The sequence below is a fragment of the Stegostoma tigrinum genome, chromosome 1, assembly GCF_030684315.1.
Source record: "Stegostoma tigrinum isolate sSteTig4 chromosome 1, sSteTig4.hap1, whole genome shotgun sequence".
Classification (NCBI taxonomy): Eukaryota; Metazoa; Chordata; class Chondrichthyes; order Orectolobiformes; family Stegostomatidae; genus Stegostoma; species Stegostoma tigrinum.
Window position 1 is genome coordinate 40,099,669 of NC_081354.1, and position 13,838 is coordinate 40,113,506.

Below are 13,838 nucleotides of genomic sequence, written 5' to 3' on the forward strand. Positions count from 1 at the left end.
GAAAACAGAGACTTGAGTAATGTAGTCTCTATGCAAAGCATACATCTTCAAGACTGAATGAATTGTAGCATGTAATTCTAATGTGAACAATTCTCACCAGTGCCCTTATAATACTTTGTGCAGTTTCCATACTCAATATCTTCTTGCTTAATATCAAACTGTGGCAATGCAATTTGCTCCATCTGAACAGGGTCTTTAGATTGCCAGATGAATCGAAGGTCATCTGTAGTATAGCCAACTGCAAAAGAAAAAGAAATGAATGTAATTGATGAAGTAGGTGCATCTATTGGAAATCTAATATATCATCAGTAACCAGGATGTTCTTATATAAAATAAAGAGAGATACTGCTGGAAATAGCAAGTTTGGCAGCATCAGTGGAGAGTTGAGTCAAATATATAGCATCTTTAGCACAGTCATATTCGACTCAGGATACTGACTTTACACAGGTGCTGCCAGATCTGCTGACTGTTTCCAGAACCAGCATTAATTTGATTTTATTTACAGTCTTGGTAATCTTGTTGAGAAGAAGGGGAGAAAGAGATTCCTGCTCATATCCTGCCTATGTTGATTTCATGAGCCTATTTCTGGAGTTAATATAAATTTACATAAATAGGTGGGAATCAGGAACGACAGTGCCTCAGGGGCACCTAGATCAGTTCACAGGCTTGCTTAAATATTTTAAATTCTGAATCTTGTCACATGTTGGCAATATATGAGATTTGTTGGATTTCATGGACAGGCTACACAAGGCTTAGTGACATCACAGTGTGGAGCTGGAGGAACACAACAGGCCAGACAGCAGAGGAGCAGGCAAGTTGATGCTTCAGATCAGGATCCTTCTTCAGAAATGGGGAGGGGGGGGAAGGGAACTGGGAAACGAAGACAGAGAGGAGGGGTGAGGCCACTAAGGTAAGTGGGATGGCGATAGGTGAGTGCAGGTAGGGAGTGGTGGGGATTGGTCAGTGGGATGGGTGGGGTGGATAGCTGGGAGACAAGATTGTGCAGGTCAAGGAGGCAGGGATGAGGAGGAGGGTTAGACATTGGAGGAGGCCAGAGGTGGAGAAATTTTAAAACTGGTGAATTCCATGTTTAGGCCATTGGGCAGTAGACTCCCAAGGCAGAATATGAGGTGCTGCTCCTTCAGTTTGTGGGTGGTGTCATTGTGGAGGCTCAGGATGGGCATGTCATCTGTGGGGTGGAGGGAGAGAAAAAGCGTTAAAATGGTTGGTGACCACAAAATATTGTCATTTCTTGCGTACAGAGCGCAGATGTTCTCTGTACGGCTCAGTGAGTTTTCTCACACCACCATCCCAAACTGGCTTCATTGGCAACTTGCCACACTTCCATGGTACTCCTCATGTCTGATGCTAGCTGGATTCGATCAGTCACTGTACTTGGAAGAACTTGCCACTGCCAGGATATTTCAAAATAGACCACCATCACTTTTGTCAATTCCATCCACTGTATACAGTGAGAACTGTGAGCCCATAGCTGCCCTGCGTTAATTAGACAGGAGGAAATTTGCACTCTGCTTTGTGGGCAGGCTATTGGAGGTCCTGGTAAATAGCGTGGCGCATAGCTTGAATGTCCCATTCCCCTGTACCAACGGAGGAAGGCCATCCAATCAGCCCCTAGCAGCATGTTCCAAGGTTTCATGTGGATCACTGCAGGTCTCAGCTGTCTGGAGGAATTTCCAGCAGACCTTTGGAAGAAGATCAGTAATCTTCTCCACTCCACTAGCATTAAGAGGTCACTCTGCTACCCCTCACTCACCCTATTTTTACTACTGTTCCTGCCTACCATAAAGGCGAAGCTCTACATCTTTCATAATTGCTTACAGCATCTGCCCTGACATGCTCTCACTCACTCAGTCCATGGACTAGTAACCCTGTACGATCTCTGCACTGCCTTTTCACTCTGTTGCAGCACCACACCATCTTTCCCTTACCTGCACCAGCACTAACAACTTTGAGGGGAGTACAAGAGCGGAAGGACCCTAGAGTTCACGTGCATGATTCTCTGAAGCTGACTAGGTAAGTTGAAACAGAAGGCCTACAGGATCCCTACCAAATAATTCATCAAACCACATTTGCAGTTCTGGGCACCTTATTTAAGGAAGGATGTTAAAGCCCTAGATCAAGGACAAAGAAGATTTACCAGAATTAAACCTGGAATGACAAATTTTAGATACATGGAAAAATTAGAGAGATTGGATTATTTTCCTTCGAGCAGAGATGATTAGGAAGTTACATGATGATGATTTTAAATGCCTCAATAAGGACACAGTTCCTAGGCTGGTTCTGTAGCAGGTGGTGAGGGAGCCAACAAGAGAGAGAAACATATTTGACTACATTCTTACTAATCTGCCTGCTACAGATCTGACCATGACTGTATTGGTAAGAGTGACCATTGCACAGTCCTTGTGGATGCAAAGGCCCACAACCTCATTGAGAATAATGTCCATCATGTTGTGTGACACTCTTACTGTGGTAAATGTGACAGATTTTGAATATATGAATGAACTCAAAGCTGGGATTCTGTGAGATGCTGTCAGCTGTTAACAGATTTGTACGCCAGCATGATCGGCAACCTCATGATCCGGCATATCCCCTATTCAACCATTACCATCAATTCTAATTCAAAAGGAGAGTGCAAGATAGCATGCCAGGAGAGGCAGCATGCATGCCTAAATTAGACGTTTCTAATTCCTCTTTTGTCGATTACATTAAATCCATGCCCTCTCATTCTACTCTAGACCACTCATGATTGAATACCACCATCAATCCTCCTTTCTACCTTCTCTTCTCCAGGGAGATCTGGACTAACTTCATCTTTGGAACCATTCTTATAATTCTTTTCTCTACTTCCTCCACATCTTTCCTAAAGGGAGGCAGCTTGGACACAATACCCAGTTGAGCCAAATTAGTATTTCACATGGGTTTAACCTCTTTGCTCTCCTGCTCTATGATACTATTAATGAAGCATCAGATACTTTAACTGCTCTCTCATCCTGTCCAGCCACCTTCATTGACTTATACACGCAAACCTCCACGTTCCCCTGCTCCTGAATCCCCTTTGAAATTGTCACTTTATTTAAAATTGTCTCTGCTTTTTTTACCAAAATGAATTACTTCACACTGCTCTGCACTGAATTTCATTTGCTGCTCATTTCACCAGCCTGTCTACATCCTTTTGAAGTGATGTACCATCCTGTTCAAAGTTTAAAATGCTTTTAATTTATACGTCGTCCGCAAATTTTGGAATTATGCCCTTTACATCAAGTTCTACATTTATATATTTGAAAAAGATCAAAGGTCCCAACACCAACCTCTAGAGGCAACAACTGCAAAATTTCCTCCAGTTTGTAAAGCATCTATTAAACAAGCAATACTGTTTCCTTTTACTCAGCCAATTTTGCTTCTACTCTTGTGTAGCATTATATCAACTAACTTTTTCAATGTCTTATGTCCACATCAGCAGCATTGCCATGTTAAATTTATACCTTCTTTGTGCTCGAACTCTCTTTTATTTATTGAATAGAACTCCATACAAAAGGTATAAAACAACAAAACAGAAAATTCTCCCAAATGTCATCCTTTCTTGAAAAAAAAGTAAAATTTGTGGGGTACCTTGCCCTAGTTATTCTTCCCGACGCATCAATCTATGTAATAAATTCTGAAAGCAATGTCAAAGTCAAACCTAATTCAGACCCCATCTGACATCTACCTGCAAATCCTCACTATTGGGGTGACTAAACTGATTAGTATCAGGAACTTGTTGTGATTATGGGCTTTTTTTCCACATGAACATACAGATCATCTAACAGTTATACACCGGTGACCAATAATCTGTTCCAATGAAGATGACCAATGCAATGTTACCACAGTAAGAATAAATATTAACCTTTTTGGCTGAAATGCTCTTTTACCAGAAAGACAAAATTACTTGGTTTTTCAATGAGGCATCACATAAAAAATGTTATGTTAACTAACGAGATGTAAACAACAGCTGTTTGCAAGTCAAAACACCCATACATCTATCTTACAGCAAATGTCTGAGAAACATACAGCTTTCCAGTTGAATCTTGCAGTGTTGTGTATCCATGGGAAACAGCGTCAAGTCAAGTGGGCATGAAAGAGTTATTGACAACCTGAAACATGGAAGAAAATGGAAAACATTATCCAGTTTTATCAGTTATCAATATTAAAAATTTTCAGCAAAGGCTTCTTCTGTAGTAGTTGTAGATTTTCACATACCTCATGCTCAGCAGTACATCACCGTTGCGGAATATAAAGAGAAGGATGTTATCTTGTGTTACATCATGAAAATTTGCATTCTTTTCATTTGCAAAAAACAAATCAGGTTTCCATAAGCATTTAAACATTTTGGGATCCACAGTCAGAGTATCAGAACCTTTAAAATCAGTTGGCAGTTTAAGTCGAGGATCATTCCATTTCTGTCTCAGGAATATATTGACTCTGTAGTCCTATTAGAACAGAAGACTATGAATCAGACCAATTGCATGTGAAAAGAAATACAAAAATAATAGAAAATTTTACAAAATCCGGAAGATTTAAAATCTGAAATGCATGACAGCTTGATCAACATTTGAAAGGATTTCCCTTTGGAATGCTCAGAATTGTTTACTACTCTTATTTACTGTCATGAATGCTGAACTTTGAAAGAAATATATCTTTAACAAAACATAGAAGAGAGAATAATTCAGAATTGGGCTCAATGAAATGCCCACTTGTTTTGGGATCTAGGCTAACTTGGTTAGTTAGATCCGAAATTGGCTGAATGATAAATGGAAGTGTGGGGTTGCAAATGGCTGTGTGTGTGACTGGTTGTCAGTGACCAGTGGTGCACCAGGGGCATTAATGATGGATCCCTTACTGTTTCTGTATGTACCAACAACAGATGAGAACATGGGGGTAATGATAAGTAAGTATGTGGATGACATGAAGGCTGGTTGAATGGTTCATAATGAAGTCAAAGATTTTAGGTTAAAGGAAGATATAGACAGGTTGAGCAGATTGTGGTAGATGGAACTTAACCCTGCTAAGTGTGAGGTGATGCACATTGGAAAAGTAAGATATGAGGAAAATCTCAATGAATGACAGGACATTAGGAAGCTCAGAGGAATTGCTTGTTCACAGATACCTGAAGGCAGCTGGACAGTTAACAAGGAAACGATAAATGCATGAACACTTGCTTTTATCAGTCATGACAAAGACTATAAGAACAAGGAGAGACAAAAAAAAACTGCAGATGCTGAAATCCAAGGACAGTAAACAGGGGGCTGGAAGAACACAGCAGGCCCACGTCCGGAGGAAAGGAACAGTCAACGTTTCAGGTATTACCCTTCTTCAGGACTGGCATAAGAACAGGGAGTTTATATTGGACTGTGCAGAACATTGTTCAGGCCACAGCTGGAATCTTATATGCATTTCTATTTGGAATAGTATGATTGCACAGGAGGGACACAGAGAAAATTCGTTATAATTTTGCCTGGAACGGAGCATTTTATCTATTAAGAAAGGCTGGATAAACTTGGATTAGCAGAGAAGTTTGAGGGGTTACCTGATTAAGATGTGTAAGATGAAGAAGAGATAGGAAGCTGCTGTTCCCCTTAGCTAAATGGTCAATAATGAAACAGCATAATTTTACATTGAAGGGCAGGAGGATTTGAGGATTTCTTCCCTTTCTCCACCCCCCCACAAGAGGACAATGGGAATCTGGAATGTATTGTCTAGGAGGGCAGTACAGGCAAAAAGCCTCAACCTCTTAAAAAGTATTTGGTGAGCACATGAATGTCATTGGCATTGAAGGCCATGGGCTAACTACGAGAAAGTTGGATTAGTGTAGGGTTCCGTGGGCTCATTCTGCATTGTATGAATCAATGAATATGAGGCCGAAATATGTCATTACTTCAAAACATTTCAGAAATCTATACTTATTTCTTAGAAATGTTTGAAAAGGATCTTAAAGTTTGTATCATATGTAAAGGTAATAATTATAATACACCTGGAAGCACTACCAACAAGGAGGCAGTTAAATTGCAGAAGTAACGTGGCAGGCAGATTTATTTTTATTCATTTATGGGATGAAGGCATCACCAGCTGGGCCAGCATTGTTTGCCCATTCCCTAATTGCCCAGAGAGCAGTTAAGAGTCAACGACATTGTTGTGGATCTGGAGTCACAAGTAGGCTAGACTCGGTACGGATGGCAGTTGCAGAGATAGTAGGAACTGCAGATGCTGGAGAATTTGAGATAACAAGGTGTAGAGCTGGATGAATACAGCTGGCGAAGCAGCATCAGAGGAGCAGGAAGGCTGACATTTCATGCCTAGACCCTTCTTCAGAAATGGGGAGGGCAGTTTCCTTCCCTAAAGGGAATTAGTGAACCAGATGGGTTTTTCCAACAATCAGCAATGGTCATCGTTAGACTCTCAATTCCAGATTTTTATTTTACTGAATTCAAATTCTGCCATCTCCTGGGTCTCTGGATAAACAATCCAGTGGTAATAGCACTAGGCTATCACCTGCCCAGAAGTGAGGACGAAACAGGAGAAAGGAGGTAGTCATCAAGCGGAGTTGGTCAGTGGACTCTGAATGACTGGGAAGCATATTTGGGTATGCTGCCGCTCTTTCTTTGAGCAGAATCACCTATTCCATGTGGAAGTAAAGGTACTTCTTGTTGATCCATGCCTGCACAATCAATCAATCTGATCTGACAGCTAAGAAGGCTCCTAAAAAGAAGTGTGCTAATTCGGGGAAGATTGTATTGGCAGAAATTTGTTCACATGAAAAGGTGCTGCCCATGCAGAGCTGGCTGCAAGTCCTCGAAGGGGAGAGACTGGAATTCTGCAAGGAAAAACTGCGTGATTAACACTGAGGCCAGACAGGCAGGACTGCCTACTACTTCTGAGAGATAATCTTGGTTACATTTGTTGTCTAACTTTATAGTTTGTGTCAACTTTGATTTGCTTGTTAATTTCTGTTCTTGTTTTGGCAAGTCTGATTTGTATGATAAAAGATACAAAAAAAAACTTACAAAAATGTTGTGTTTACAGATACCCACAGGGTTGTAACAATGTTAACAGTAATATTTGCATCTATTTCAAAGGCAAGTTTATACAAGAATGGCATCCAGTAATAGCATCAGAGCAGAAAATCTTGAACACTGGATTATGTTCACATTCAATGTTAATCTGTGTCAACTGATAACTCCTATTTTAAGAGTTTTAACCAGAGATTATTTTCTAAAGTGAGCTTTTGCTGTAGTAACATCATTCTTGTTTTTAAGTCAAAGGGGTTTGAATCCTACTCCAGACAGCTTTGTTAAGTGCAAACAAACAAATTTTGCCACTCTGCTTATTAGGAATTGAGCAATAATGTCCTATAAATGAAGGAATGACCATACTGCTCTGATTATGATGGCAGCAAAGTTCACTGGGACCTGTTTTACGGTGGTTCAGTAATCTGGATGTGAGTTTGCTCGCTGAGCTGAAAGGTTCGTTTTCAGACGTTTCGTCACCATTCTAGGTAACATCATCAGTGAGCCTCCGGTGAAGCGCTGGTGTTATGTCCCGCTTTCTATTTGTATGTTTAGGTTTCCTTGGGTTGGTGATGACATTTCCTGTGTTGGTGATGTCATTTCCTGTTCTTTTTCTCAGAGGATGCTAGATAGGCTCCAAATCAATGTGTTTGTTGATGGAGTTCCGGTTGGAATGCCATGCTTCTAGGAATTCTCGTGCGTGTCTCTGTTTGGCTTGTCCTAGGATGGATGTGTTGTCCCAATCAAAGTGGTGTCCTTCCTCATCTGTATGTAAGGATACTAGTGATAGTGGATCATGTCTTTTTGTGGCTAGTTGATGTTCGTGTATCCTGATGGCTAGCTTTCTGCCTGTTTGTCCAATGTGGTATTTGTCACAGGTCTTGCAAGATATTTTGTAAATGGCGTTCGTATTGCTTGTTATCTGTATAGGGTCTTTTAACTTCATTAGTTGCTGTTTTAGTGTGTTGGTGGGTTTGTGGGCTACCGTGATGCCAAGAGGTCTGAGTAGTCTGGCAGTCATTTCCAAAATGTCTTTGATGTAGGGGAGAGTGGTTATGGTTTCTGGGCACGTTTTGTCTGTTTGTTTGGGTTTGTTGCTGCAACAACCCAAACAAACAGACAAAACAGGCCCAGAAACCATAACCACTCTCCCCTACATCAAAGACATTTTGGAAATGACTGCCAGACTACTCAGACCTCTTGGCATCACGGTAGCCCACAAACCCACCAACACACTAAAACAGCAACATATGAAGTTAAAAGACCCTATACAGACAACAAGCAATACGAACGCCATTTACAAAATATCTTGCAAGACCTGTGACAAATACCACATTGGACAAACAGGCAGAAAGCTAGCCACCAGGATACACGAACATCAACTAGCCACAAAAAGACATGATCCACTATCACTAGTATCCTTACATACAGATGAGGAAGGACACCACTTTGATTGGGACAACACATCCATCCTAGGACAAGCCAAACAGAGACACGCACGAGAATTCCTAGAAGCATGGCATTCCAACCGGAACTCCATCAACAAACACATTGATTTGGAGCCTATCTAGCATCCTCTGAGAAAAAGAACAGGAAATGACATCACCAACGCAGGAAATGTCATCACCAACCCAAGGAAACCTAAACATACAAATAGAAAGCGGGACATAACACCAGCGCTTCACCGGAGGCTCACTGATGATGTTACCTAGAATGGTGACGAAACGTCTGAAAACGAACCTTCCAGATCACTGAGCAAACTCACATCCAGAACCTCAACCTGAGCTACAAATCTTCTTAAAACTCGCTGGTTCAGTAATCATTTGGTGAAGTACACAAGTTCTGATCAGTAGCAGATGATGATGCATTTGAAGAAGATCCAAAACGGTGGAAGCTTCATCATTTCTGTGAAGAAGTTTTCCTCCTGGTCCTCAATTTAGCCTTGGTCCACTACTGCCTGAGCACCTGTGTACAAAATACTTGTTGTTATTCCTTAACCTTCCAGCCTAAAGATACTGAAAATGTACTTTTTTCCATTTTCTGTATTTTTAAATGTGAATGGAAATGGGAAAATAATTGCTTTGAATGATAAGGAGTGTTGAAAGATTACAGAAACAAAAACAAACTGCCAAAGAAACTCAGCAGGTCTGGCCACATCTGTAGCAAGATAAGCAGAGTTAACATTTTGACTCCAGTGACCCTTGCTGAAGGACAGTTACACATTTTAAAAGCAAAACAACTTGACACTTATTGACTGTGTATTTTGAATAGCTGATGGTTCAAGGGATGGGGAAAGCCTAGTTACGAGACCAAAGATAAGCTGAGAGACATATCAAAGCAGCATTAAACAAAATGTGACATCTATAAGCCATGGTAAAATTGAAATCAATGGAACTCATGTCAAAATCTCTCATTAGCAGAAATCATTACTAATACAAAAACAAATGCTCTGGTTGTTAGTTGTTGGAGCCCATTCATCTCAGCCCCCCGATCACAGCAGGAATACTTGAGGGAACTGTCCCATGCTCAACCATCTTCAGTTGCTTTATCAATGATACTTCCTCCATCATTATTTGGAGATGATTCCACGGTGTTCACTTTAATTTACAACTCTTCAGATAATTATGCAATTCATGTCTTCATTCAGCAAGGATAACATTCAGGCTTGAATTCATAGGTGGCAAACAACATTCACACCACACGTATTCCAATCAGTAACCATCGCCAACAAGAGGGATTCCAAGTATTTCACCCTTACATTCAATGTTATTGCTATTTAGAATATGAGTAAATATTGTTTTGGATTAGTTACTCAGCAAATTGATTAACCATTCCTCTCTCTTTCTTATTTCCCAGAGCTAAATTAAAATATGTCCTATCAAGAAACAATAATGACAATTAATTGCCTTTTCCAGTTAGTAATCATGTAAAGAGCTGAAATAGCACTGGGGAACTGAAGGCAACTGTTTACTCAGTGGTATCATTATGGAACAGACAGCAGAACATTGCAGAAAGCCAAGTTACCAAGTGACCAGGAGTTGTTTTTCCCCACTTGAGGGAGTTGGGGAGAAGAAAGTAACAATGCAGATTGCCAGCTGCTATTTCCCCTCCAAACATAAAAAGCACCTGGTGCAATAGGAATGGAAAAAAACCAATATGATAAAAAATTGCCACAAAATGTTCAAAATAAAAAAAACCTTCATATGCAGTTAATCCTTTAATGCTGTATTATGCTGCATGCTTTTTTTGATTGTTTTCGTAGAATTGGAAACATAAACAGCTTGTAAGATTGAAGTTGCAAACAAGCTATCATGACACGGTGACCTGTAATCACCCACATAAGCAGTTAAGAAATTTGCATTGTTACTCTGATTTAATAATCATTATGTTGAGGAGAATGCACAAATTAATTTAAATGCTTTAGTGTGCAAGATATGGCAGTAGCAATTCCAAGTCAGGCACTTGTTGACAAGCGATCAAGCACACTTCCTACTTTTGCAGCAGGATCTAAAAACTTGACCAGACAGTACCCCTTTAAAAATGAAAATAGTTAACAGTAAAAACAACAGTCAATTATATAACACCTTAAATTGGTAAAACATCCCAGTAAATCTATAATATATACTTGAGATATAGTACATTCCATTGCATAAGCAATGCGCACAGAACAATACGAATATCTCTCTTATCTGCAACGATTACTGCACTCTTACTTTAAAGATGTTCTCTTGCCTGGCTTCATCATGCAGAAAGATCCCAAAGGATAAATTTTGAGAGTTGGATTCATAAACTTCACAACTGTTTAAAGCTCTTCTCTCTCAGTCAGAAGTTTGTGTATTTTGAGTAACCACCCAACAGTGGTGGCATTCTTTACTAGGTATTGGAATAGGTGGCTAACCTCAAGATAATAGTACTTTCAATACATTAAATCTATGTGACAGTAGGTGAACTGTAAAATGAGCCAGACCAGTTTGTTTAAAAGAAAACAAATATGGCTGATTTAGATGAAAGAGAATTCAAATCTCACCTTGGAGATATAGATGTTATCAGTGCCAGCATAAGATGCAATTGACACTTAACTGAAATCCAAAGTTTATAAAAATAATTTAAACATAAATACAGTTTGTTTCCAGTTGCATTTCCAGTCTCTGAGCATCTGGATTTTTCCAGGGGCCCAGTGAAATTCAGTAGGCAAACCATACAGCTCTGCCATTTAAGTAGTGGATGATGAGGTATCTTGTGTCAAAAATGAATAATTATCACAAAGGAGAAACATTGTGCTAACTAAAAGAAAATTAAACATAATGGTGTACAGAATAAATAAAGGCCAAACTGCTTGCTGCCTCAAATTACTTCAGGTTAACAGACCAAGGAAATGCAAGTGCTCCTCTGACAGAGTTAAATATGGGCTTAAATTAAGAAGTAGGAATAGGTGAGATTTTAGATTCTAGGTTAAAGAGAGTAGTGAGGCTGTGGCATGAATAGTCACCTCCTATGAAATGTACCGAATTCTCTGCAAGCCATCCAGGGGGAAGACGTGACATCATATTGAAGGAACAAATAACTGCAGATGCTGGAATCTGTACCGAAAACAACAAATGCCGGAGATCACGGGGTTGGGTAGCGTCAATGGACAGAGAGAAAGCTCATGTTTAGAGTCCAGATGACTCTTCATCAGACATGATTAAAACACATCTTCAGAGTCATTTAGATCCGAAATATTAGCTTGCTCTCTCTCCATGGATACTGGCTGACCCGCTGTGATCACACTGAAGGAAAGTAGGTCATCAGCTAGTGTACAAAGTGTTATGTTCTGAGGTGGGTTGAGAGTTGGGCAAGTATTCTCCAGAGATTTTTGCTTCTCTCGGTGCTCTTTTGTTTTGTGTTTTTGAACCTTTCCCAGGGTATTATATGGCAATGTAATGACAAGTTTGTTAATGTCAATAAGACAGGCAGCATTGAGATGACAAAACAGGGAACTTTGTAACCAGTGAAAAGTTACAAACTGTGGAGGTCCAAAGAGACTTGACAATCCATATTATAAAAGTATCAAGAACTGAAACTATCAAAAATTAATGGGATAAAAAGGTGTCGAGCTGGATAAACACAGCAGGCCAAGGAACATCAGAGGAGCAGGAAGGCAGACGTTTCGGGCCTAGACACTTCTAAGTGCAAAACATCAGCCTTCCTGCTCAGCCTGCTGTGTTCATCCAGCTCTACACCTTGTTATCTCAGATTCTCCAGCATCTGTAGTTCCTACTATCTCTGAAAAAATTAACGTGACTCTGGACTTCATTTCAAGAGGACTGGAACACAAGAGATAGAACTAATGTTTCAGCTACACAAAAAGATATGGTTCAATCTCTCACGAAACATTTGAGAAGATCTGATCACCGTACCATAGCAAGGTACATTGATTTTGGAGGATGTGTTTTGTAGACTGACTAGAATGATGCATGGAGTCAGAGTAAAGTCATAACAGGAGATTTAACAAACGAATGGTATGTTGCAGAGAGTTTAAAATGTTAAGAAATGATTTCCCTGAAATTTAAAGTAGTAATGGGAACAGATCTGTTAGATTAGAAGAAACTACGTGTCAGTTGGAGAGTCTAGCACCAAGGGAAACAGTTTTAAACAAAAAAGCATATTGGAGCTATGTAGACCAAAATTTGGAAACAGTTCTTCAAACAAAGGCTGGTATTCTCTTAGTTTTATTTAATGCTGGAGCCATTCTTAATTTTAGAAGTGAGGTTGATAGAACTGTAATCCAGAAGTGGTATTGAAGCTAACAGACAAAACTGAGTATATGGATCCCCCTCGTTCTCACACACCATCCCACCAACCTCCGGATACAATGCACCATCCACCGACACTTCCGCCATCTACAACCCGACCCCACCACCCAAGACATTTTTCCATCCCCACCCTTGTCTGCTTTCCGAAGAGAGCACTCTCTCCGTGACTCCCTTGTTCGCTCCACACTGCCCTCCAACTCCACCACACCCAGCACCTTCCCCTGCAACCGCAGGAAATGCTACACTTGCCCCCACACCTCCTCCCTCACCCCTATCCCAGGCCCCAAGATGACTTTCCATATTAAGCAGAGGTTTACCTGCACATCTGCCAATGTGGTATACTGCATCCACTGTACCCGGTGTGGCTTCCTCTACATTGGGGAAACCAAGCAGAGGCTTGGGGACCGCTTTGCAGAACACCTCCGCTCGGTTCGCAATAAACAACTGCACCTCCCAGTCGCAAACCATTTCCACTCCCCCTCACATTCTTTAGATGACATGTCCATCATGGGCCTCCTGCAGTGCCACAATGATGCCACCCGAAGGTTGCAGGAACAGCAACTCATATTCCGCTTGGGAACCCTGCAGCCCAATGCTATCAATGTGGACTTCACCAGCTTCAAAGTCTCCCCTTCCCCCACCGCATTCCAAAACCAGCCCAGCTCTTCCCCTCCACCCACTGCATCCCAAAACCAGTCCAGCCTGTCTCTGCCTCCCTAACCTGTTCTTCGTCTCACCCATCCCTTCCTCCCACCCCAAGCAGCACCTCCATCTCCTACCTACTAACCTCATCCCACCTCCTTGACCTGTCCATCTTCCCTGGACTGACCTATCCCCTCCCTACCTCCCCACCTATACTCTCCTCTCCACCTATCTTCTTTTCTCTCCATCTTCGGTCCGCCTCCCCCTCTCTCCCTATTTATTCCAGAACCCTCACCCCATCCCCCTCTCTGATGAAGGGTCTAGGCCTGAAACGTCAGCT

The 13,838-nt window shown here is 41.0% G+C and overlaps 1 protein-coding gene across 9 annotated transcripts in view; it reads right to left on the reverse strand.

Moving 5' to 3' along the window:
• glrbb (glycine receptor, beta b) overlaps nucleotides 1–13,838 on the reverse strand; it is a 176,464-nt gene that overhangs the window by 90,972 nt on the left and 71,654 nt on the right. For all 9 annotated transcript variants that reach the window (XM_059644883.1, XM_059644860.1, XM_059644864.1 and 6 more), the window contains 3 exons: nucleotides 4,258–4,487; nucleotides 4,069–4,151; nucleotides 98–238 (listed from right to left, as the gene is read on the reverse strand). In XM_059644883.1, the coding sequence (XP_059500866.1) occupies nucleotides 98–238; nucleotides 4,069–4,151; nucleotides 4,258–4,487 (454 nt within the window). The remainder of the gene's footprint in view (nucleotides 1–97; nucleotides 239–4,068; nucleotides 4,152–4,257; nucleotides 4,488–13,838) is intronic.